The sequence below is a fragment of the Brassica oleracea genome, chromosome C3, assembly GCF_000695525.1.
Source record: "Brassica oleracea var. oleracea cultivar TO1000 chromosome C3, BOL, whole genome shotgun sequence".
In the NCBI taxonomy this organism is placed as follows: domain Eukaryota; kingdom Viridiplantae; phylum Streptophyta; class Magnoliopsida; order Brassicales; family Brassicaceae; genus Brassica; species Brassica oleracea.
In genome coordinates this window covers 22879437-22903617 of record NC_027750.1, presented here as the reverse complement: position 1 = coordinate 22903617, position 24181 = coordinate 22879437, and the positions used below count along the sequence as shown (strand labels likewise).

The 24181-nt window shown below is 33.6% G+C and overlaps 3 protein-coding genes and 1 pseudogene across 3 annotated transcripts; 2 read left to right on the top strand and 2 right to left on the bottom strand.

The window, feature by feature from the left end:
- Window positions 1–1134: 1134 nt before the first annotated feature.
- LOC106332571 (protein FANTASTIC FOUR 4-like) lies at window positions 1135–2292 on the bottom strand. The gene has a single exon (XM_013771043.1). It carries the CDS (start codon window positions 2190–2192, stop codon window positions 1347–1349), a length of 846 nt encoding a protein of 281 aa, XP_013626497.1. The 5' UTR covers window positions 2193–2292; the 3' UTR covers window positions 1135–1346.
- Window positions 2293–10735: 8443 nt separating this feature from the next.
- Window positions 10736–16072, top strand: LOC106328094 (long chain acyl-CoA synthetase 6, peroxisomal). The gene is made up of 23 exons (XM_013766456.1): window positions 10736–10960; window positions 11032–11092; window positions 11169–11246; window positions 11313–11384; window positions 11909–11990; window positions 12075–12180; window positions 12264–12340; window positions 12459–12503; window positions 12614–12700; window positions 12853–12942; window positions 13093–13172; window positions 13334–13427; window positions 13626–13714; window positions 13800–13888; window positions 13983–14112; window positions 14249–14367; window positions 14450–14573; window positions 14666–14752; window positions 14877–14980; window positions 15051–15136; window positions 15220–15303; window positions 15381–15467; window positions 15806–16072. Exons 1-23 carry the CDS (start codon window positions 10840–10842, stop codon window positions 15902–15904), a joined length of 2091 nt encoding a protein of 696 aa, XP_013621910.1. The 5' UTR covers window positions 10736–10839; the 3' UTR covers window positions 15905–16072.
- Window positions 16073–16995: 923 nt separating this feature from the next.
- On the top strand, window positions 16996–20145 carry LOC106334890 (sugar transport protein 6-like). Its single transcript, XM_013773274.1, has 4 exons — window positions 16996–17467; window positions 17580–17899; window positions 18521–19147; window positions 19546–20145. Exons 1-4 carry the CDS (start codon window positions 17338–17340, stop codon window positions 19993–19995), a joined length of 1527 nt encoding a protein of 508 aa, XP_013628728.1. The 5' UTR covers window positions 16996–17337; the 3' UTR covers window positions 19996–20145.
- A 1239-nt stretch (window positions 20146–21384) lies between these two features.
- LOC106330141 lies at window positions 21385–22998 on the bottom strand (annotated as a pseudogene).
- Between the last annotated feature and the right edge of the window lie 1183 nt (window positions 22999–24181).

The window sequence follows — 24181 nt, the reverse complement described above, 5'->3', positions numbered from 1 at the left end:
AAACCATTTTTTTAATATGAACACCATATATTAACATACGATAAAACAACTTCAAATAGTCCCTTATATATTAAAGGAGAAACATTGTAATAAATGCGTTCACACTAAATAGTAAACATGTCACGTGTATAAGCATTGTAATAAATGCGTTCACACTAAAATAGACACATGTCACTTGTAGATAATTTTTCAGCCAAACTCTACATAAATATGTTCACATTATGTACTTTATTTTTTTAATATACAACTCACGTGCATGGTTCTTCTTTACATTATTTTTACTGTTTACGAATAGAGCTGGACAAATTATTCATAAATTTTTATTCGATTCGTTATCCATTTTGATTCGAACCGAAAATCCGGATATCCTTTACTTTACGAAGCAAATAAAATACTAAAATACAATATCCGTAAAAAAAATAAATCACAAATATCAATATTTATAGGAATGAATATTCAATTTGATCTGTTATATGCATATATATACACATATATTTAAAGAATTATATATAAGTTATATATTATAGTTTATATAAATTTTACAATATTTTTGTTTTTAAATAATTTTATTTTAAGAATTTTATTTTTCATGTATTATTTTGAAAAAGTCATTTAATATTAATTAACAACATCTTTATATATTTATCAACCATCTTTATATACTTTTACGTACACATACATGTGCATATTGACGTGAACACCTTATAACTAAGTATTTACCACAATGAAATATCTAATTTTTTGAAAGTTAAAATATTCTTTTTCTTAATGTTTCTTTCACTATCGACCAAATTGTAGTAAAATGATTTGTCTTAATAATTTTATTTTCTTTTTTTAACTATTATCCGTTTAGAAACTATAATATAAAACCATTGATTCAGCATCACAACTATCTAAGATTCATAACATGAAAACAAACAAATAATAGTATTTTTTTATTATCACATAAAAAAAAAACAAAAACATCAAACATTTTAACCGAACAAACCAAATAAATATTGATTTAAAATGATAGTTATATTTTAGGAGATTAAAAACAAAAATAAAACTAAAACCAAACCGATATCCAGATTAAACAGATTAATGTCTCTTTATTAAAAAATAATGAAACTAATAATCACATTTTGCGCGGATTATTACCTAGTTACATATTAAATCAGTAACCAAGGTCGTTGACAAAATAAAATTAACAATCAAGGCCTTCTGTCGGCAAACCAGTATTTAATACCATCTCTAAACATAGAGAGTGATAAAAAAAGGTTGTTGATTATACAAAAACAAAAACACAATGCATTAGAAAAAGTTTGTGAAACTGTGATCACAGAGATTTCAGAAAGATTCTTTAATTAGGAAGTGGCAACACAGAAAGATTCCCAATTTAGAAATCCTTTGTTTTCTAGATCACCTTCATGACATCTATTTGATCTTTGAGTGTTCTTGATAACCTTCACTTCAACTTCTTCTTCTTCCTCGTATTGTGGAATCTCTTCTTCGCTATCTCTCAATATCTCAACTGTTTCTTCTTCTCCTTCTCTGGTCTCTGTCTCTATATGGCCATTAGAATCAATCAAGATGGCTAGTCGGACGCAGCCATAACTTCGGTCCTGTAAGCATCTATTGCGGGGCAGAGGTTTCATGGCCGTCATTACCAATCTTCCATTCTCACGGTGAGACTTGACTTGAATGCTATCAAGACCTCTCATACTCGTCAAAGGAGGTGGAAGAGAAGCCATCATGTTCCTCTTCCTATCTTGTCGTGATGTTCTTGTTGTCGTTGTTCTAGTTTCAGTGGTTTGTAACTCGGATGTAACCGAGAACAAATCTTGATCGTTAATGACATCAGAGCCCGTCTCGCTACCGAGGCTTTCAGTGCACAATGCTAAGCTCTCATCACTAAAAGTTCTACGAGAAGATGGAGTATGAACGTAGGGTGGTAATAATGTCTTCTTGTCTTTGTCATCAGAGCTCGAGTTTGAGATGGACTCGAGGAAGCTCCAACTTTCTGTCTTAGAGGTAGCTTTAGTGGTAGAAATATTGTCTTGTGGAGTGATGGATGAGTCTAGGAAATGGGATTTGAGAGGTGTGGATGAGTGAGGATTGTTGGGAGAAGAGAGTCTAAGTCTTAGAGCTCTTGGCTCAAAGTGTTGAGACTCAAAATGAGACTGAAACCCTTGGTATACAACAGTTGCCATGGCTTAAGAGTTTTGTAAGAAGATTTTTGTAAGAGTTTTTGTTGTTATATGAAAACAAGGAAGCAGAGAGAGAGAGAGAGAGAGAGAGAGAGAGAGAGAGAGAGAGAGAGAGAGGCTTTGGAGATGGATTTGAGGGATAAGGAGAGGGAGATGGTGTTAATTTGTAGTGCCTAAAAGTTACTTTTTACAGCAACAAAAAGTAAAGAAAAAAATAGAAAGAATTGTTTGGTATGGAGAGAGAGAGGGTGGTGGATAAATAGCTTTTCCACACTACCCACTTGAATAAAAATGAAAAACTATTTATGCCACATTATTTATATGAGAATATCAATACTATAAAAGGTGAAGGAATAAGAATAGGGCCATTGTACAATTCCATATTTGTAATATACACAGGAAATATTTATTCCTGTCTTTTTTTTTGATAATTTAGTAAGGATTGCAATTGTATAAATGAAGGAAGCTTGGTCAATCATAGTTTTATCACTTAAATAGCAAAAGCAAAAGATATGATCGAGTCAGGCAGGAAGCATCGATCCTCGTGCATGTGATGTGGCCAGAAAGAGGCCACCCACAAAAACAAAGAAGTGAAAGAGACTTTCCTATGAAAGTTGTGCATTTTTGTTTTGGTTAAAATTTTGGTACAATTTTGAACATGTCACACTACACATCTATTTGGAACGTAAACCAGAACAAAATATTGTTGAGAAAGATTTGTATTGAGAGCTTTAAAAGATCAGACTAAATTCAACCGTCAAAATTAGGAAAATCATCAAAGAATATAGAAAATATTTTATATACATCATATTTTTTTAAAAATTATCATTATCTCTAATATATTTATATTAGTTTAAAAATTGGATCCATTAATTCTATCCTAAGTCGTCTAAGTATAAATTCTCACCGATTGGTTCTAATCACAACTTCAATTAGATCGTGTAGAGTTTTTTTTGGTCGAAATCGTGTAGAGTTTACTAAAAAAAATATAATGGCTTAGACGTTTTTGGATAGTATGTTAAAATAAAAAGTCTACTTATCTACCAAAATTAAACCTAGACAATGAACATATCTTGTTTCCCCCATGATGATAGTGAAAATGACTCTTTGTTTCTTCTCAGTACCAGCATGATAAAAGCAACGGTCAGTCATTCAGTATCTCGTTCACTAACCACGGAAATATAATTAATATGGGATTATGGGCATCGGTAAAGGCGTGAAGATCTAGAGAGGAATGTTCGTGTACCGAACATATGCATGCATCATACATGAAAAATAAAATAATTAGTGAAAAGTGTGTCAAACACACGCTTACCAAACAAAACTGCATGTGAATGCAAGGAGCAAACCCCATTTTCCGCCCACTTGTTATGACCTGGAGTGATATACAATGGCCCTAAAATCTAAATATTACATTACTATATTAACAACAAATAATCAAAACATATGTGGCTTAACAGATTAAGAAGAGGAAGGTTGTTTTAGTTTTGTTAGATTTTAACAGGACGTTTCGTCTAAGGGATGTCACAATTTATTTCCAGCTGATTTTGTTAAATTGTACTATATATCTTGTTAACGATGCAAAGTCGCCAAGACCACTGATCGATCTGAGCAGTCATGTCCACGTGAGAATAGTAGAGAGTGGTAAAATTATACATTATTACTTTTTAAGCAGGATTTTCTTTTACCACGGAAATTGACATATACATTTAAGGTTAACTACCGTAGATCATATATGTGTTTTTTTATTTTGGTTGCGTTTTGAAGATTTAGAAAACATGTACACATTATCTTTCTCTCTATATATATAAATAACACATCGATCTTAGATCTGTAAGTATTATTATGTGTTAAATTATATTCAAAACTTGCCGCTTATGAAAGAAGACGATAGAGGCAAGCCACCTGATCTAGGTTTCTACTTTTGGAATATTCTCTCTCATTCTGCATATTGTCGTTATAAATAGTTATCCAGGTTAGACTTATACGTTAACATCAAACTTTGTTCTTTTTCTCTTTGGCTAGCCAACATTAAGTTGTTTTTACCCTCTATCTCCAAGTCCAACCCATGTTACCTCTATATGAAATCGTATGGAGTAGCTTATGAAGACACAAAGTTTAAGACTCGTACGTGAATCAGCATTGATTCCCCACTATCACTTTCACTCGTATGTCTTTATGTTTATCAGATGCTTACACTGTTTAATGTACGAAAAAACCCTAATTAAAACCCTTTTCGGAAAAGGAAAGGGACAAAAAAACAACACCTGCATACAACTTTTACAGGTAAACTAATGCCTTAAAGTCACTAGTTACTCACTAGCTAGCTTTCCATAAACTCTAAGCCATGTGAGGAATGATAAAACAAACCATGCTCATAGCAAGTGTGTTTGCATTTCTTAGTATTATTTTTATATTCAGCAGGAACAATGATAATGCAATGAACTAGTTTAGTGTAAGAATTTCTGACAGTCTACAACCTTCAAAAACCTTTGTTTACAACCTTCAAAAACGTAAAAAGTTTAAACAAGATATGTATATGTATTTTTTTTTGTCAGCATGCATATATATATATATATATATATATATATATATATTGTTTATTAAATCAATTAAAATTTAATAAACTAGTTTATGAGAAAGCCTGAAATTTTATTTTCTTAGCAAACTTCGAACATGACTCCAATTAGAAACATAAAACATAAATATATACTATTATTTGAGAAGTGAATTTGCTTACTTGTCATCTTCTCCATAATTTTAGTTAATTTTCTTATTTGTCATATTTTTCATGATTTTAGGATAAATCATTAGATTAACTAATATTATTATTTAAATTTTATGTTTATATATATATATATATATATATATATAGATATATATATATATAGATATATATATATATATTTATCATGATATTTAAGATAATTAATAAATATTAACTTATTTTATCGATATATATACTATTATTTTTTAAAATATATTTTAATATAGAGTTATCATCATATTTAGAATATTTATTTAGTATAAATATTAACAATATCTACCGATAATATCATAACATTTATCTTATATTAGTTTATGATTTAATGACTAATATTATAGCAAGTTCTCCAATTTTTATTGAAAATATTAATCCAAATACAAATTATTATAAAATTTATATACAAGTATACTAACATATTTTAATTAATCAGTTTCTTCAGTTTATTCGGTTGGATCAGTTAACATACTGAACCATATCTATATACTGCGAGTTTTTTAAAATAACATTTATTCGATTTATTCGGTATGGTTGGTTTAATCGGATTGAACACTCCTAGGCTATTGTTATTTTGTTGACATTTTATGGGTTGTAATTGTTTATAATTTCTTTAAGTGTTACTTGATTTTTTTCAGCCAAATACAGTAAATATTCAATATCAAATCCAAGTTTCCTAATTTGATTATTACTATAGAAATTTTTTGATCCAAAATTCACATCCCATAAATAAATTATGAAACAAAAGAACATAATTTAATATATTGATTATCAATATGAATATTGAAGTTTTATTTTTATATTATTAATTTAAAATTGTATCTAATTTAATAATTTTTAATAAAATGAACACTAGAATTAAAAATTGTTAAGTGTGTATATATATTAATCTGCAAAAGGTGCGGGACAAACTAGTAATATATAATAATACATGATTATTATAAATATGTGATTCGTTACTATTTATTCATTTAAAAAAAAACTTGCAACCTGGACTTTTTTTTAAATATGCATTTACATTTTTTGAATGTTTTGATCAAAACACTAAATGTTGTAATTCTTTTAAGGAAGCAAATATGCACGTATTAAACTAAAAAGCAGTTGAACCCTAACCTCATCTTTTTTGTCAAAAAACTCTAACCTCATCTTTTACCGAATAACTTGCAAGAAAGAGGCTAGCTAGAAGTGTGAGCCGGTCCTTAATAATGAAGAGAATGGGAGAGATTTTTTAGGTTCTGGGGTTTTCTGTAATGCAAAAGTTTTATCAGCTTGTGTACTGTGTGTGAATAAAGAATGTGTATACAAATATAATTGCTAGCTAAACACCATCAATGAACAGCAGACCAAAACTTTTCGAGGTGTATAGCAGACATGACACAAGTAGATACATAGTTTATAGTTTCTCACAGAATTCGACGAGGGACAATGATGCATAGGCGATTTGGTACGAAGATACCTCAGATATGTATTATATATGACAAGTAGATGTCAGTTTTTTCTTTTCCTACTAACTTCTTTTCCAAAATTAGTACGACTCAGCCTCTAGAACTAGTAACATTATACAATATGTTCCAAATGGATGATCATGCATTACTCAGTGCACTTAATAATAGAATTAGAATTTGTGTCTTTGCATAACTAAGCAAATAAAAGATGATTAGAATAATAATAATGTGATACATATGATTTTTCTTATTGTTTAATCGCATGAAGAAACTACCGTTTTTAACATGTCAATCAATGTGCGATCCGATAATTAAGTCCAAAAATTTATGTTTCAAACTAATTAACGGTACTTTGGTGATAAGAAGAAAATTTTGGGACAAACCATAAATCCGTCGTTTTGGGTTCAAATCCTGTTAAGTTGATTCTGTTTTACCAGACGAAGATATTTTAGATTTCATTTAAAATCTGAGATCAGAGTACTCGTTGGTACTATTCTTCTAATTATCACTGATTAAGAAAAAGTAACGCTCCACTGTTCAACACTCTTACATGAAGGAATCAATAATGAAATGATTTACCATTTAGTTTGATACAATATCGAAATGATTAATAAAATAATAATAAAATACAGGACGTAAGCAGAGTAAAAGTTATTTGACATAATTTAATGAAGAAAATGTAGGAAAAGGAGCTGACCTGCAGACGTAATCTGTCAAGACAAATATCAATCTACATATATTGAGTCTCTGATCAACCACATGTGGTCCTAAATTTCGAACCAAGGCAAAGAAATGAAGTAGAAAGTAGCATAGCAACCTTTGGCCGCTCCAAACGGTCATGGTTTGCTTTTTTCATTTGTGTCGTATTACATAAAGATGCTTTTATTAATATTAATTGAGTTTTACAATTATTAAGTGAATACCGACAGGGGACACAAGTCACACAAGCAAATTAAAGTAGGAGAATTTTATATACGAAAATAATTTGACTTGTCATGTCACAAAAGTCCCCATGATGCACACACGCACACAAATTTTTAAAAATTAAAATACAAAGTGAAACTCGAATCGTTATCCATCAATATCAGTTATTTGTTTCAAATCGAGGATCTAAGAGCATGATTATTAAATGTTTTTAGAATGCGGTTTTTAGCTGAATATAAGAACCCGTCTCTTAATTTTTAACTACAAAAGCTAAAAATCGGCTCTTAAATAAAAGTTTTAAAACCCGATTCTTAGCTTTTGTAGTTAAAAGTTAAAAGACATGTTATTATATTCCGATAATAACTCCACCATAAGAATTTTCCAATAATCATGCTTTAAAGGTAAAGAATACGTCATACCACTTAAAATTAGTGGAGACAGAAACTTAAGTCTTACGTTTTGATACATGTAGCCATATTACTAGCAATAGTGTGGTGCTACAATGTAAATTTCAAATTTCATTTTAGTTTGTAAAAGGTTAAACAAGCTGCAGCGACAACACTTATTAGACATATTCTTTTTGTTTGAATACCTTCATTAAAAAATGTAAAACGGAACTGTAAATTAATGTAAAAACAATATTTTGTGTTGGCATATATTTGAAAGCATTTCTTCGTGCGCTTTACAAACATTCAATTTTTATAGGATAGCTTGATTCTTGATTTCGTACTTATTCGAAAAGAATTTGGCAAGAAAAATATGTAATTGTAATGGAACAAATTTAATCATCCCAAAACTAGGTGAACGCTACATCGAATCTGAACATACACGATGCGAAACCAAAGTGTGCATCTCATGGCTCAAAATGATTTGCATACGCAAAACCATCTTTTGACTATCTTAGTGGAGCCTTTATGAGCCACTCCTTAAACATTTTAAATTGTGACCATGTATTAAATTTTTAATTTGAGCTTATATACAAACAAGGCTTACACATGCATATGAACTATTGGTTAACAGAGTTCACATATATTTTAGGCAGACAGAGAATATAGAGAGAATGTTATGTATTGGCCACATAGAGTTATTGTTTGTCTCCGTAGCTTTTGTTGAAAGCATGACATCCACATGAAAATATCATTCTCATCCATAACTATTGTCTCACTCACATATCATCCAAGCAAACTATAACTTTCACAATGTAGATGTCAATATATGTGTATAATATCATAGGCTTTTATTTTTAAGTATAGCTAGTTTGGATAAGAGTACCGATTCAATGGAATAAACACAGTCATGGATACTTACATCCATCTATTCCATTACTAGAACAAGCATCCTTAGGAGTTATCCAATTTAAAGTTAAATAAAAGACAACACCATGACAAAAAAAATGAAAATATACAAAATAATAAGATACAGAAAGATGTATGACCAACACATTACTATATATGTTATATACTTATAATACAACAATTTAGAAATTCGAATGGAGATTAGTCATTTGTATCTGTGTTGTTACCTCTTTCTTGGAACCTATACAGAAAAACAAAAAATGTTTTAGCACGTGTCACCACATGCTTCTTGTAAGAAGTTCAAAATTTGGTTTAAGGGTGTTCCAGATGATTGTGACCTATACGAACTGTACGCTCCATTTGTTAGGAACGAGACAAATAGAATCAATACAAATGTGATTACTATTGTTATTTTTTTCTTTTAAAAAAATTCATATCGCATTTTGTTTTTGTGGAGCTAGCAGACTATTATTACTTAGGATGAGTTTATGACCATGTTATGTGTTTTTTACAAGCCCAGTAGAGATAACAATTGCCAGACCGTATAAAAGAATAGCCCATTACTTACTAATATGTCTTAAGTTATAAACCCATTAAGAAGGGGTTAATCGTGTTTACAAAACAAGAAAGGGAAAAAGGGGTAAGTGTACTCATAATTTTGGGCCTAGTGAAGTAGATGTTTCAAAACCTTAGAGCTCATGCTCGAGAGAACATATGTTTTTGTCATCAAATTATGACTCAAGTTTATAGAGATCATGATCTATGATACCTATACACAGTGCCAGACCCTGGAGCAAATTTTTTTTTTTTAATTTTCAAACTATTGTTTTTCTTTAAAAAATATGATAGATATATGTCTTTTTTAAAATACCTGAAATATTTTTAAAAATAAATCAATGGAAATAAAAAAATACTTTCATATAAAAAAAATTCGGCCCCTTTTCTTTTTTTTTTTTAATATAAAAATACATGTATTTTTTGAAAAATCAGAGCCTTATCTATTAAGAAATAGAGGACAACGGATTGGATCCAGGGACGGTCGCACCGTTCGCTCCCCTATGTAAGTCGGCCCTGCGTATATATATCTATAGAGATCAAGTCTATAATGCGTAAGAACCTTCATAAAAATTGGTGTTGAGTAAAGTATTGTATTTTTATATAAATATTGTCTTAAGCTTGGTATTAGAACAAAAAAGCTAGGTATGAAAACATGCAACATTCACCCAACGATTGGACCAATAAATTTTTACGTTTGGTTTTATTTAGATTGAAACCTGAGATGATGATGACTGATGAGTATGATACTATCCAAATAGAATGAGTATGATACTCTCCAAATAGAAACTTTAATACATCTTATTATAAGTATTGTTTTGTTATCAAAATCTTCAATGAATTATACCAATATCCGAGAAGTTGTATTTTTAAGAAATCAGTTAATTATGTTATTACAAAATATAATAAATATTACATAATTTTTTTTACAATTTATATAATTTTATTTGTGTTATAATAATTCACGTCTAGTTGCAAAGATCTTCTATAATTATTTTTCTATTAAATTACGTGATTATCTTTTTATGATTTGAAACTTAAATTTTACTCTCTCCGTTCAAAATTTAGAAAAAATAAAAACAAATTGATGGCTCCGATAATTGGTATCAACATCGCTTTGTTGCGAAGAAGGTTTTCAACGGTAAGATGAAGTCGTATATTCCGGATTTTAAGCTTGCTTTCGAGCATTTCTCGCTGGCGCGTAATCGTCTGATTCAACTGTGTTTAATTCGACTGTGTTTTCGAAGATGTCATATTTCTTCAATTACATTTATATTTCTTTTAGCTTCTAACATATTATCACCAGTCATAGTAAATCTCTCTCTTATAGATAGAAGAACAATTTTGTCATTTCAGCTATGCTGGATCATTTTGAATCCCCACAATTTTTTATGACATAGGTATTTTTTTAATTTATTACTTCTTCTAGGATTTTCGCCCAATTCACTCAATTATATTCTAGTGTATAAGAACTTTTTTTCCAGTGTTATTATTTTCTGTAAAAAATACATTTTATTTTGTTTTACGTAATTTATTAGAAGTTTTCATGATTGACGAAATCAACTGATAACGACATCAACCGAGTTAGAAAAGCGTGCCATAGTCAAAAAAAAAAAATTATCCGGATCATTCTCTCTCTCTCTCTCTTTTTTCAGATTCCGAATCGGAAAATGGATTCTACCTCCGCCGCACGCCGCCGCATAAACGCTATCCACTCCCATCTCGTCGCGTCTTCTCGCTCTTCCCCTCTCCTCCTCAGCTCCAATCCCACCGCCGGCGAGTTCTATCTCGGTCAGTAATCCCATCTTCTCATCTCTCTTCAGCTTCCGCTTCTGATCCCTTACCTGATCAATCATAACTAGATAATGGCTATAGCGTCGTGCTTCCGGAGAAGCTGAGCACTGGCAAGTGGAACGTCTACAGGTTATTATATCCACCATCATCTTCCTTCAAACGTTTTTTTTTTTAACCTTACGTGTTTGATTTGAATTTGTGTTAGATCTGCTCGATCTCCGTTCAAGCTCGTTAGCAGGTTCCCGGATCATCCTGACATCGCTACTCTCCATGACAACTTTGAGTATGGATTCAAATTCCTTTTGTTCATTTATTTTTAGTTCTGATGATAATTACTGAATATGTGTAGGCATGCTGTTCATGACTTTCGGGATTACAAGTACTTAGGAACTCGCGTTCGTGTCGACGGAACTGTTGGAGAGTGAGCTGCTAAACTTTTACTGTTCATTTTCAGGGCCGGGCATAAAACTTAGGTGGCTAAATATGCAATGTTCAAAAATTCGTTAGCTGGTGATTAGGGGCTTTATAGAGGATTATTGTTTAGGGGGACGTATTGATGCGCCCACCTGAACCGATTTTTAGAACACTGCTAATATGTATAGATTATTATGCATCCAGATTGGTTAATATCTTGACAAACAATCAATAAATATGTTCTTTTAGTTTTATTTATTATTTTAGTTTATTATGCGTAAATGTTTCAAGCTCCATAAATCTCAAAACCGGTTATGTGCATAGTCTCCGTCCCAAAATTGAAGTGGCTAATATGTATAGATGATTCCGGCCTCAAAATTGGTTTAGGGAAATATATGTGTTGATTATTTAGTTTATCATCCGTAATTGTTGTTCCGAAGCTACAAAAGTCTCAGGACCGGCTTTGATTAAGTTATGTTTTGTCGTTTCTTTGAAGCTTACTCTTACGTGACTCTGGTTTACTTCTTTTAGCTACAAATGGATGACATATGGAGAAGTTGGTACAGCAAGAACTGCTTTAGGTTCTGGTTTGGTTCATCATGGAATCACCACGGTAAACGATTGTGATTCTTACTCTTTTCTTTCCCGCTTGAAGTTTTAGCTGATGCAAGTTTGTGTTTTTTTTTATTGCGACCAGGGATCTTCTGTTGGAATTTACTTTATCAACCGCCCAGAGTGGCTCATTGTCGATCAAGCTTGTGCTTCTTATTCGTATGTGTCTGTTCCTTTGTATGATACTCTTGGTAAGTTTTTAGTTACAGCGTTTTATGTTTATTGTAAGTTTTCTTAGGGATGCCCTACTTATGCTATCTTTTTTTGGCTGAAGGTCCTGATGCTGTAAAGTTTATCGTCAATCATGCAAATGTGCAAGCCATATTCTGTGTGGCTGAGACGTTAAACTCCGTGAGCTCATTAATCTGCTGCTTGAGTTACTTTCTTTTTTCATATGCTTACTTAAATGATTGTTTTTCTGACGTCTCTTTGCTTGCTTCTCTGGCTGGGTTATCGCTGGAGCTTGCAGTTACTTAGCGGCTTGTCTGAGATGCCAAGCGTACGCCTGGTGGTGGTACGAAGAAACTTCACTTTTGTTGCTATTGCTTACGCTTTGAGTATTGTGACTACAGCTTTTAAATTTATTTTCTTCTGTGTTTCTGGTACTTATCATGTACCAAATAGGTTGTTGGAGGGTTGAATGAATCTTTGCCTTCGCTTCCCCCATCCGCAGGAGTTAAAGTTGTATCATATTCGGTGTTACTGAACCAGGTACACTCTTCTCTGTTTATCTGCTCTGGAAACTGTAATGCAATATCCGTCCTCTGAAGATAAGCAGGATTAAGGACATTCCATCAACTAAGAGTTTGCAGTTATTACATGTTGGTTTCACAGTTTTCTGACCACAAAAAAATTTGTTTCAGGGCCGTAGTAACCCTCAGCCGTTTTGTCCACCAAAACCCGATGATGTTGCAACCTTATGCTATACAAGCGGAACAACTGGGACCCCAAAGGTTTTGCTTACTTGAAAATTTTGTTGCTTACTTGAAAACTGGGACATTAGTCTTCTTTATTTCATATTTACAGTCTATGGCTTCTAAATTACTGTTTATGCTATCATGTACGCTTCATTCCTCCCTGGCCTGCTCTTTCTGGATGTAAAGGGAGTCGTATTGACTCATGCAAACTTGATTGCAAATGTTGCTGGATCCAGTTTTAGTGTGAAATTTTTCTCTTCAGATATGTAAGTGCTTTCTTTCTTTCTACTTATAGACTAATAGTAAAATATTTTAAATGTTCTCTTTTGTATCCATTTACTACATATACCTCTGTTCTTAAAAAAATCCCATTCTTCATGTTAAGCCCTTGTGTAACTTATTTTGTGGTACTCCCTTACACTTCCAGTTATATTTCATATCTTCCACTGGCACACATTTACGAACGAGCAAATCAGATCCTAGCTGTGTACTTTGGAGTTGCCGTTGGTTTCTACCAAGGGGTTAGAAACTGAACTTTCTCCTTTTAGCCAACTATTTGGCATAAACTTGTTTCTATACTTGATGGCAGAACCTCTGGAATTAGATTATATCCTAATAGACTTGTGTAGCTGTGATCTGGTGGTCTTTGCTTATAGCCTCACATTCAAATTCTTTTCTGTTGAATTAATTGGAAGAACCACTTGCCAAATTTTCTGCAGGACAATATGAAACTACTGGATGATTTGGCTGCTCTGAGACCTACTGTATTCAGCAGCGTCCCCCGATTATACAATAGAATATATGATGGGTAATAAATGGTTTCAGTTTGTTGATATACGCTCTATGCTGGTTTTGGTGATTCACTGAACTAATGGTAAATTTTTTATTGCCAGAATTACTAATGCAGTAAAAACCTCGGGTGGGCTGAAAGAGAGGCTCTTCAATGCTGCCTATAATGCAAAGAAACAGGCTCTCTTGAATGGTAGGTCCTCTCGTGCACATTAACTCTAATTAGATTTTTTTTTTTAAATTTAGCTTGGGGCTTGATTTACTTTGTATGGGTACTGTTGGTTCAGGAAAAAGTGCGTCTCCCATATGGGACAGGTTGGTATTTAATAAGATAAAAGACAGACTTGGAGGACGAGTTCGTTTTATGACGTCTGGGGCTTCACCTTTGTCTCCTGAAGTGTTGGAGTTTTTGAAGATGTAAGTTCATCGCTTTGAAGAGATTTGTGAACAAAAAAAAAAGAGTTCATCCTCAAGATGCACACATATAGTCCTTAGCGCATGCATAGTTATTCAGGCTCTGGTTTCCTTTAACTTGTGTATATGACTACTCCAGATGCTTTGGAGGAAGGGTATCAGAAGGATATGGAATGACTGAAACATCTTGTGTTATAAGTGGAATGGACGAGGGTGATAACCTCACTGGACATGTTGGCTCTCCTAATCCAGCTTGTGGTAAGCTTCTTACTGACTCTGCGATAAGATTAATATTACAAGTTATGTCTCTATATGATTTAATACGCATTGCGTTTTTCAGAAGTAAAACTTGTGGATGTCCCGGAAATGAACTATACATCAGCGGATGAGCCCCATCCCCGCGGCGAGATATGTGTTAGGGGTCCCATAATCTTTAGAGGCTATTACAAGGATGAAGTTCAAACGTATGAAACACCTATTGCATTACAAAGTCCTCTTTCGCTAACCAGATTGTACCAAAGTATAATAGGTTCAGTTAAATTTATTTCTTTTGCAGGAGAGAGGTGATTGATGAAGATGGATGGCTTCACACTGGAGATATAGGTCTTTGGTTGCCGGGAGGACGTCTCAAAATTATTGACAGGTTTTTCCCAGATCACTTGATTGGTATCCACTATTTGAAGATGGTTTAACTTTTTTGGGAACTTGTTGTTGGTATGTTTTGTACCGAGAATCATCTTTGTAAATTTTTCTTGTTCTTTAAATAGGAAGAAGAACATCTTCAAACTAGCGCAAGGGGAGTATATAGCTCCAGAGAAAATTGAAAACGTCTATGCCAAATGCAGATTTGTGGGGCAATGCTTCATATATGGTAGAGAAAAAATTTACTTAAGTCTTTTGATTTATTTTTACCCATCTAACCGGTTTTTATGTGTACTCAGGTGATAGCTTTAATTCATCATTGGTGGCTGTTGTATCGGTTGATCCAGATGTGCTTAAAAGCTGGGCTGCTTCAGAAGGCATAAAGGTGATACAACTTCCTTCACCAAAGTTCCTTCAAACGTAACACTTGGAAAGTAAATTTATACCACTATGCCAAAAATGCTGCAGGGAGATCTGAGAGAGTTGTGCAATAACCCGAGAGTGAAAGCAGCAGTATTATCAGACATGGACGCTGTTGGGAGAGAATCTCAGGTAATGCATCTTTACGCTGTTGGGAGAGAAGCTCAGGTAATATCATAGACTAAAGTTCTTAATAACCTTTGATGCAGTTGAGAGGCTTTGAGTTTGCAAAAGCTGTAACATTGGTGCTGGAGCCATTCACGCTAGAAAATGGCTTGTTGACACCAACATTCAAGGTAAATTCTGCAGGACCCATTTGAGCGACTTAGATGAATTAGAACCACTAGTTCTACTCCTATAGTCGATCACTGGTTCTCAACATAGGCTAGTGAAACATTGGCGTGTAGGCTAGTGAAGCATTGACATATGGTCTCCAAATTTTTTAAAAAAAAGGTTATATAGATATAAGCTTCTAAAGTTGTTAAAAAAATATATAAATCCTTTCTAAATTATCTATAGTTTCAAAATCTCAGGACCGGACTTGATGTGTGTTAGTAAAGGACGTAGAATGATTAGTAAACCTATTGTGAAAATGAATTTAAGCTGAAGGATTTTGATTGAATGTTTGCTGCAGATCAAGAGACCACAAGCAAAGGAATACTTCGCAGAAGCAATAACAAACATGTACAAGGAGCTTGCTGCTTCTGATCCCACGGCTAAGAAAGCTTTGTGATTCGTGTGTAATTCGAGTGATTAATAAAAAAGTCCTAAAATTGTAATTCTTTTTTATTTTTATTTTTGCTTCATGTTTCATTGAATGTTCGTTAAGGTAATAAAGGTGCTACAGTATAGATACTAAAAAGTTTGCCTTGTGTGATAAGAAAGTCAAAAACATTCTCAATTCGCTTTGATTTTGTTTCAGATTCTCCATACTAAACGACAGAGAAACGTATAGCGAGCGGTCAGAGAAACGTAAAACATTGACTTATCTTTTTGGCTACAGAATAGATACTACAAACTACAGTATAGATCTTTATTCAACGTTAAACTGGTCAGAGGAACGTAAAGCATTTACTTATCTTTAAGATGTAACGCTTGTTGACCAAATTAAAAAGAAATGTAACGCTAAGCGAGGGGTCAGTTTAGCAGGAAGTCTTAATTGTTACTCCCAGTTTAAGCGAAAATTTTAGTTTTAAAATAAATGTCATTTTATGATTTCAATGCAAATTTATTAACAAGATTATTTTCTTTATTTTTCTATTGATGGAAATATGGTTAGGTGTAGGATAATGATGTTTTTATTTTAAAAATGTATAAAATTAAATGTTTTTTTAATATGTGTGCATCAACCTAAAACGACAAATAAAATGAAACGAAGGATTATTTAGTATTTAAGTTGATCTAACCGGTTACAAATTATAATAATTTATATTATTTTAGTTTTAGAAAATTTTGTAATCTATTAATTACTATATTTTATATAATTTTAAATGATTTATTAATACAATATTATATTTTTAAAAACTTACAAAACAATGACTACGATTTTGGAAAAAACCTAACACGCCGTTTAAAAGTCGTATAGACAAATAGACATCCAGCCTAGATGGTAACCTCTCCATCTACATCTGATTGGTTTGTTTTCTACTTTTCTTTCTCATTTTTATTTTAAACCGCAAACATCACATCCAAATAGATTGTCATTTGGAGATTAAACCCGATATACACGCAATAAACGGTCACGGTTTTCGTGTGTAAGAGAATAAAACCGAATCTAGTTTGCTTAACCGGGCTTCACACAGCTAATGTATTGGTAGATAAAGATTTGACTGTGTAATCCATTAACAAGTGGGGAAAGAAAAAAGCAAGGTTATGGTCCAAAATAAGAAAGAGACTTACAGGCCATACAATAACCCTGGATCTCTCGCCTCAGCTATTTTTCAAACGCAATCCCATTCTTAGACACCTCGGGATCTGGTCTGTGACTCTGTGTCATGTCATGTCTTATAAATATGTGAGCTCATTCTCTATCCAACAAAGTCTGAAATCTCAAGCAGAGTCTCTGTCTCTCTGTATCCTTCTTCAGCTTACATAGACACAGATACAAACACTTTTGTATATATATAGTGAGTTAGAGTGGTTTTGTCTGACCAAGATTCATTAAACATGGCTGTTGTTGTATCTGCTAACGGGAATGGTCCGGCTTTCGAAGCCAAGATGACTGTCTATGTCTTTGTCTGCGTTCTGATTGCCGCTGTCGGCGGTTTGATCTTCGGTTACGACATCGGAATATCCGGTATACTCTCTTTCTCTGTACTCATTTTCACCTTACTTGTATCTCAAGGAAACAGAACTCCAAAAACCCTAACTTGTGTTTCATGTTACTAACCTGTGATTTAAAAAAAAAGGTGGAGTGACGGCAATGGATGATTTCTTGAAGAAGTTTTTCCCTACGGTGTGGGAGAGGAAGCAGCACGCTCATGAGAACAATTACTGCAAGTATGATAACCAGCACTTGCAGCTATTCACATCGTCTCTTTACCTAGCCGCACTCGTGGCCAGCTTCTTGGCTTCGGCCGTCTGTTCCAAACTTGGAAGGAAGCCCACTATGCAGTTTGCTTCTGTCTTTTTCTTGATCGGTGTCGGGCTAGCCGCAGGAGCTGATAACATCGTCATGTTGATCATTGGAAGAATCTTACTTGGCTTCGGTGTAGGCTTTGGCAATCAGGTAGATATATAATGCATTTTTTCTTTGCTTTGAGATTCACTATATTGAAAAACAATTCACCATATATATATATAATCTTGAGATTGCTCCAAAAAAAATATATAATCTTGAGATTTTGCTTCAACTTTGTAATGGATAAAACCCAAATTGATACCGTTTTTTCTTTGATTTGTGAAAAAAATTGTGTAATGATGTTTTTTGAGAATTTTTTTTGTTAATTTTTTTTTTTGAGAATTAGTGAAAATGTGTGTTTCTCTCAATATTTTTACAAGACTAATTAATAACAGTTTCCTAAACATATTAAAATTAGAATATTATTTTTAAAAAACTAATGTTGAATATTAAGTAATTTCTTAATTTTATTTATTTCATTTTTATTTTGGTTTTGTAAACAAAATCAAACGGTATTTGTAAATTATGTTGACACTTATTGGTTAATAAATATGAGACTAAATTTGTATATATATATATATATATATTTATTTATTTATTTATCCTGAATCTTTTGTTATAAGTTCATGATTTTAAATCTAATGGATCCTTAAAACATTTGGACTTCATTCGACCATTCTTATAGTCTAGAAATGACCTAACATTGTTGTGTGTACCTTAAATTTGTAGGCAGTGCCGCTTTTCTTATCAGAGATTGCTCCTGCACAGCTAAGGGGAGGTCTCAACATTGTATTCCAACTCATGGTCACAATAGGAATCTTAATAGCCAACCTTGTCAACTACTTCACTGCCACCGTTCACCCTAACGGATGGCGGTTTGCTCTCGGTGGAGCCGCAATCCCTGCGGTTATCCTCCTCTTGGGTTCACTGATCATCTGCGAGACCCCCACGAGCCTCATTGAGCGCAACAAAAACGAAGAAGGCAGAGAAACCCTAAGGAAGATCAGAGGAGTTGAAGATATAAATGAGGAGTATGAATCTATCGTCCATGCATGCGAGATCGCGAGTCAAGTCAAAGACCCTTACAGGAAACTGTTGAAACCAGCGAGTCGTCCACCGTTAATCATTGGAATGCTTCTACAGCTTTTCCAGCAGTTTAGTGGAATCAATGCTATTATGTTCTACGCACCGGTTTTGTTCCAGACCGTTGGTTTTGGAAGTAACGCAGCTCTTCTCTCTGCGGTTATCACGGGAAGTATCAACGTTCTTAGTACGTTTGTAGGGATCTACCTTGTCGATAGAACTGGCCGGAGGTTCCTTCTTTTACAATCTTCCGTTCACATGCTCATTTCCCAGGTACATAGATGTCTCTCTCTTTTTTTGAACTACCAGTACATATATCTCTCTACTTCTTTGTTTATTGTCTCTAGTTCTATCTTGAAGAAGGTATCTTGCTCCACAAGTAATCTTCTTTGTTTATTGTATCTAAGAGAAACCTAATGCTAGAGTCTAGCAGGATTCTAGACATTAAAAAATAACCAAAAAGGAGAAAAAAATGGAGAAAGAATGAATAAAAAGGAACTGAAAGAGTTCTCATTTGAAAAATCTTTTTTCTTTTACAAATGTGTTAACTCATGATTGGTTTAATTTGTTTTTATGATTTAACATTTAATTGATAGACATGCTCTAAGCATCTTGAAGTAGGTATCTTGCACCACAAGTAATCCTCTTAAACTAACAAACTCTTCTAACAGTTGATCATTGGAATCATCCTAGCGAAAGACTTGGGTATCACAGGAACACTCGGGAAGGCACAAGCCATGGTGGTTGTGGTCTTTGTGTGCGCTTACGTGATGGGATTCGCGTGGTCATGGGGACCTTTAGGATGGCTAATTCCTAGCGAGACGTTTCCTCTAGAGACTCGAAGTGCAGGGTTCGCTGTTGCAGTCTCGTGCAACATGTTATTCACCTTCGTGATCGCGCAAGCTTTTTTATCGATGCTTTGCGGGATGAGATCAGGAATATTCTTCTTCTTCAGCGCTTGGATCATTGTGATGGGACTGTTTGCTTTGTTCTTTATACCGGAGACTAAAGGTGTGGCCATTGATGATGTGAGGGAGAGAGTGTGGAAGCCACACTGGTTCTGGAAAAGATATATGCTTGCTGAGGATGATCATCAAGATGTGGAGAAGAGAACTGAATGATATCATAAGTCTTTGTTGATCAGTGTGTTTGCTTTTCCTTTTTCTTGTTGATGTTGGTTACTTCTTTTGTTTTGCGGGAACAGATAGTATAATAAGACCAACTTGTTGATTCAGGTTAGATGTTTTATCAGTGGAAGTCAACAAAAATTACTTATCTTGAATTCTATTTTTTTTCAGTTATAGTTATAAACAATAAGCTCTGGATTTACATTCATGATTCATTGTACAAATGTTTTTTTTTGTTTGAATAAATTTAACATTCTTTAAAAAAAAAAATCAAAATTTTTGAAATTGAGTTATATGTTTTTGTAACAGAATTCTATGTTTTCTAAATTGGGTTCTATGTTCGTTTAGTAAAATTCTATGTTCTGTAGTAGAAACTTATGTTTATTTTGTCAAAAATATAATCATATGTTTATACTATAATTTTATGCTTTTTTGTTATAGAACTATATGTTTTAAAAATAATTTATCTTTTAAATAATTATATGTTCTTGTAGTAAAACACAAGTTTTTGAAAAACATTTCTCTGTTTTAAAAGAACTAGTGTTTCACCCACACATCCGGGTATACACATCTATACCATATGGTATTTATGTTAAAAAAAATATAATTCATATATATACTATGTTGTTATCTGTAAAAGACTAAAAAGTTTTTTAAAAAAACAGAATAGACACTAGAATGACATTAAACATTCGTCATATAAAGGCTTCGATTGGTGACCACTAGTTGAATGAAAAAAATAAACAAAATAAAAAATAAAATTTTATTTGAAGAATTAAAAAATAAAAAATAGGAATTTCCGTTCATTTTGTTCCTCGTCAAAATTGAAGAGGAATATTTTTTTTTATAAAATTCATTCATCTTTGAAGAATTTAGAGAAAAAAGTATGGGACTTACCTATTAATAATTTGATAAAAATTTCAACTGGTATAAATTTTGTGGAACAAAAAATTCACCATAAATTTTTTCTTTCAACATGGTCACCAATGGAAACCAAAAAAAAATTTGTTTGATGATTATACCATTGTCTACAACATCAGTGATGAATGCAGTCTCCATACACGTTACATCCTTTTCTGTATATTCTATTATATAGGCATTCACAAACTGATCATGATAAATATAGAACCACCAGTACCAGATTCTTATTTAACCAGTACCAGATTCTTATTTCACCTAGAAGACTTTTTAAGCAAACCATTTTTGAACACATAGTTAAGCAAAAACCAGATAAACTTTTCCCATAATGGTTTATTAAACGAATAACAACTGTCTTGATTCTTGAACAAAACCAAAAGGGTAGATTCAATCTTAAAGCCATAACAAGATGATAGTTCAAATACAAAACTGGCTTAAGAGAAGAAGAGAGAACAAGGAAAAAGATCAGTTAAACTTTGCATTAGAGAAGTTCATCTCAGGATGCTGAGACATAAACTTCTTCATTATATCTTGCTTCTCAATCTCATCACTCGTTGGTGGTCCCATCTGCTTCTGCCTCTGATCAAACATCATCTTCTCAACGCTGCTTCAGTCTCCGGATCTAAATCAGACAGTTTGCTGCTCTCTAGCTCAACTTTCTGAGTGTCAATCTCAGGCTCCCCTTTCAGACAATACTTCCACCACTGCATCTGGTCCTGCTTTGTCAAGAGCACCGATATGAACTTCTGATCCTCGATGTTCCAGAAGCAGTCGTCAGGCTTGACAGCATTGAAGAACTCTCCATCGATGATTGGTTCTTGTCCTTTGAGACCAACTCTCAGACGGCTCTTCTTGATTTCACAGGCGACGGACCGTGACTTAGTGCCGCTAGGGACTGGAATGGTGACTGTGACCTCCTGGAGATTCTGTGTCCATGAGTACTTCTCGAAATCAAGCCCGTTGCCTTTGTTAGGAACACCAAAAGGGACAAGAAGAAGTTAGTTTACAGTTCATATAATAAACCTTCTCCATAAATATTATATAGTATAATGTCATATTAATATGACATTATACTATACTAATATTTATGGAGAAGGTTTATCTTTAAGTTGATATGAACTAGTTCTTGAGTTGTTAGATCATAGAACTTTATTTTCTCTTACTGTAAACTAACTTCTTGTCCCTTTTGGTGCAGTTCCTAACAACATAACACTCCCTAATATTCCAAAAACCTAGTCCATATAAGAGCAGAATCAAACAAAAACTACAAAACTAATCAATCAAGATCAAAGGGCTTGCTTACCAATGGGTTCCGTGGGCTTCAAGCTTTCTATCTTAGGCTTCTCCACCTCCATGGGCTCGCATCTCAGAGAACGTCTTCTTGAATCAGTCCTTCGTTTGGATACCTGATGATGTTCTACAAGCTGCTCTTCTCCATGACCAGGTGGAGAGTGTTCTTGGTTGGTTCTGTTTCTTCTATAAGTATGAGAGTCAGCAGGCCAAGGCTGCTCTTGCAGGTGCTACAAGGAAATTTCAGTTTACCCACATATCTTGAGTCTGTTGATTTTTGAGAAGGTCTGGTTCCGTATGGTCTCCCATGCCTATCCAGCCTCTGACTGAATTGGATACCCTGTTTGGCTGTCTTGTTGTAATCGCGTCGCCCTTGCTTATTGCGGCTCTCAGAAGCGTTTGTATCTCTTTATAGGTGATAGGCGGCGTGCAGATGTAGCTATCTCCTGTCTGCGGGGAGGGCTGGGGAGTGTGTGTTCTCGAGGCTTGTTCACGGTTCAGAGGGCACTCTCTAGTTTCATGCGTTAGCCGGTTGCAGGCGCTGCAGTGGTTTGCTAGATTGTCGTATTCTAGCGTTAAGATGGTCTCTTCACCCGTTGAGAACTCTAAGATTGTTTCCTTGATCAGTGGGTTAAGTCCATCAATTGTGGCTCTGATTGATGTTGTCAGCCTTGGAGCAGAGGATGATGTTGGCTCAGAAATCACTGGAGCTTCACGAAGTAGAGGTGTTGCGGTGTGTAGGGTAGAGGAGTACTGAGTCGACTCTACTATTCCGCAGGTGTATTTCATATGTTTCTGATTTCTCTTGATATATCATATTTCATACGTTTTATTTAATTTCATATAGATTAAGAAGATGAACTCTCAAACTGAAGGTGTGATTTAATATGTTTCTGATTTTACTTGATATATATATATATATATGTTTACTTATATTTTAGTTGCTATTCCTATGCCGTACCCGTATCTAGAAATTTTAAATTTGGCGTTTCCAGTCCATGTGCCCGTCCCCGTTTCCTGTCACCGTTCCCGTCCCAGGGCTGCTTAGGGCAAGTCAAACTTGAGAACTGCCTTAGGACCAGAGGTTGGAGACCTTTCTCGAGACTAGTGTCTAAGAGAGAAAAACCCAACCGTTTTGGATAAGTATGTTAAAATCCGTTTTTTACTAGTCATTTTGTTTTGCCTAAAAACCTTCTTTTGCTTCTGGTTTCTTATTTCCTTCCTCTCTTAACCTTTTGGTTGTTTTAACCAGAGCCATGTAATCTTCATACTGAAAGCGGTTTCATAATTTGTTATCCAATCCAAAGCTTGTCTATGTTCATGTAGATGACAGTAAGACTTATAGCATACACACTCATAGATGATTATCAATATGTGTATCTCAATTTCGGTGAAGTTATTAATCAATTTCTGAGGTTTTTTCCCTCACATTTGTCTGGTTTGTGAATGATACAAGGTTCATTAGTGTGTTGTCCCGAGTGAATTTTCAAAGAATCAGCTTAAAACCAATTGCAGGCTCTCTGTTTTCCCACGAAAGTAACTTTTCAACAGGTAGAAAAATTTGTTACTTGTATAATCCATTTAAAAAAATTATTCTTAGTGTCACTTCATAGTTCAACAGAAGAAATTATTCTTATAAAAAGTATACATGGACTTTTTTGGGTAGTGGAATCAATATTCTTCAATAATGGTTGTAAAACCACTGTACAGTTACAAAAGAAAATTCTTCAGTAGCCTTTAGAAACCTCTCTTCAGCATACTCGTGAGCATAAGAATGAACATTTAGTTGCATACATCTTAATAATAATTGTAAGTAAATGTAGCCAGAAAGTCTTGGAGCACCAAGCAGAAGAACACAGAAGAAGAGAAAAAAACAGTTACATTGTGAAAGTCTTAAGAATTGACTGTAGATAAATGTTATACTGAAAAAAGTCACGGCCAATAAAGGTAATGCTAAAAACAGTACAGATAC

What these genes read in the sequence shown, in the direction of transcription:
- LOC106332571 (XM_013771043.1), bottom strand. Translation starts at nt 2,192, where the DNA reads ATGGCAACTGTTGTATACCAAGGGTTTCAGTCTCATTTTGAGTCTCAA.
- LOC106328094 (XM_013766456.1), top strand. Translation starts at nt 10,840, where the DNA reads ATGGATTCTACCTCCGCCGCACGCCGCCGCATAAACGCTATCCACTCC. An exon ending in ACTCTCCATGACAACTTTGA is followed by an intron (nt 11,247 to 11,312) that starts GTATGGATTCAA and finishes GAATATGTGTAG; the next exon opens with GCATGCTGTTCATGACTTTC. An exon ending in TGGCTGAGACGTTAAACTCC is followed by an intron (nt 12,341 to 12,458) that starts GTGAGCTCATTA and finishes TGGAGCTTGCAG; the next exon opens with TTACTTAGCGGCTTGTCTGA.
- LOC106334890 (XM_013773274.1), top strand. Translation starts at nt 17,338, where the DNA reads ATGGCTGTTGTTGTATCTGCTAACGGGAATGGTCCGGCTTTCGAAGCC. An exon ending in TTACGACATCGGAATATCCG is followed by an intron (nt 17,468 to 17,579) that starts GTATACTCTCTT and finishes TTAAAAAAAAAG; the next exon opens with GTGGAGTGACGGCAATGGAT. An exon ending in GTGTAGGCTTTGGCAATCAG is followed by an intron (nt 17,900 to 18,520) that starts GTAGATATATAA and finishes TTAAATTTGTAG; the next exon opens with GCAGTGCCGCTTTTCTTATC.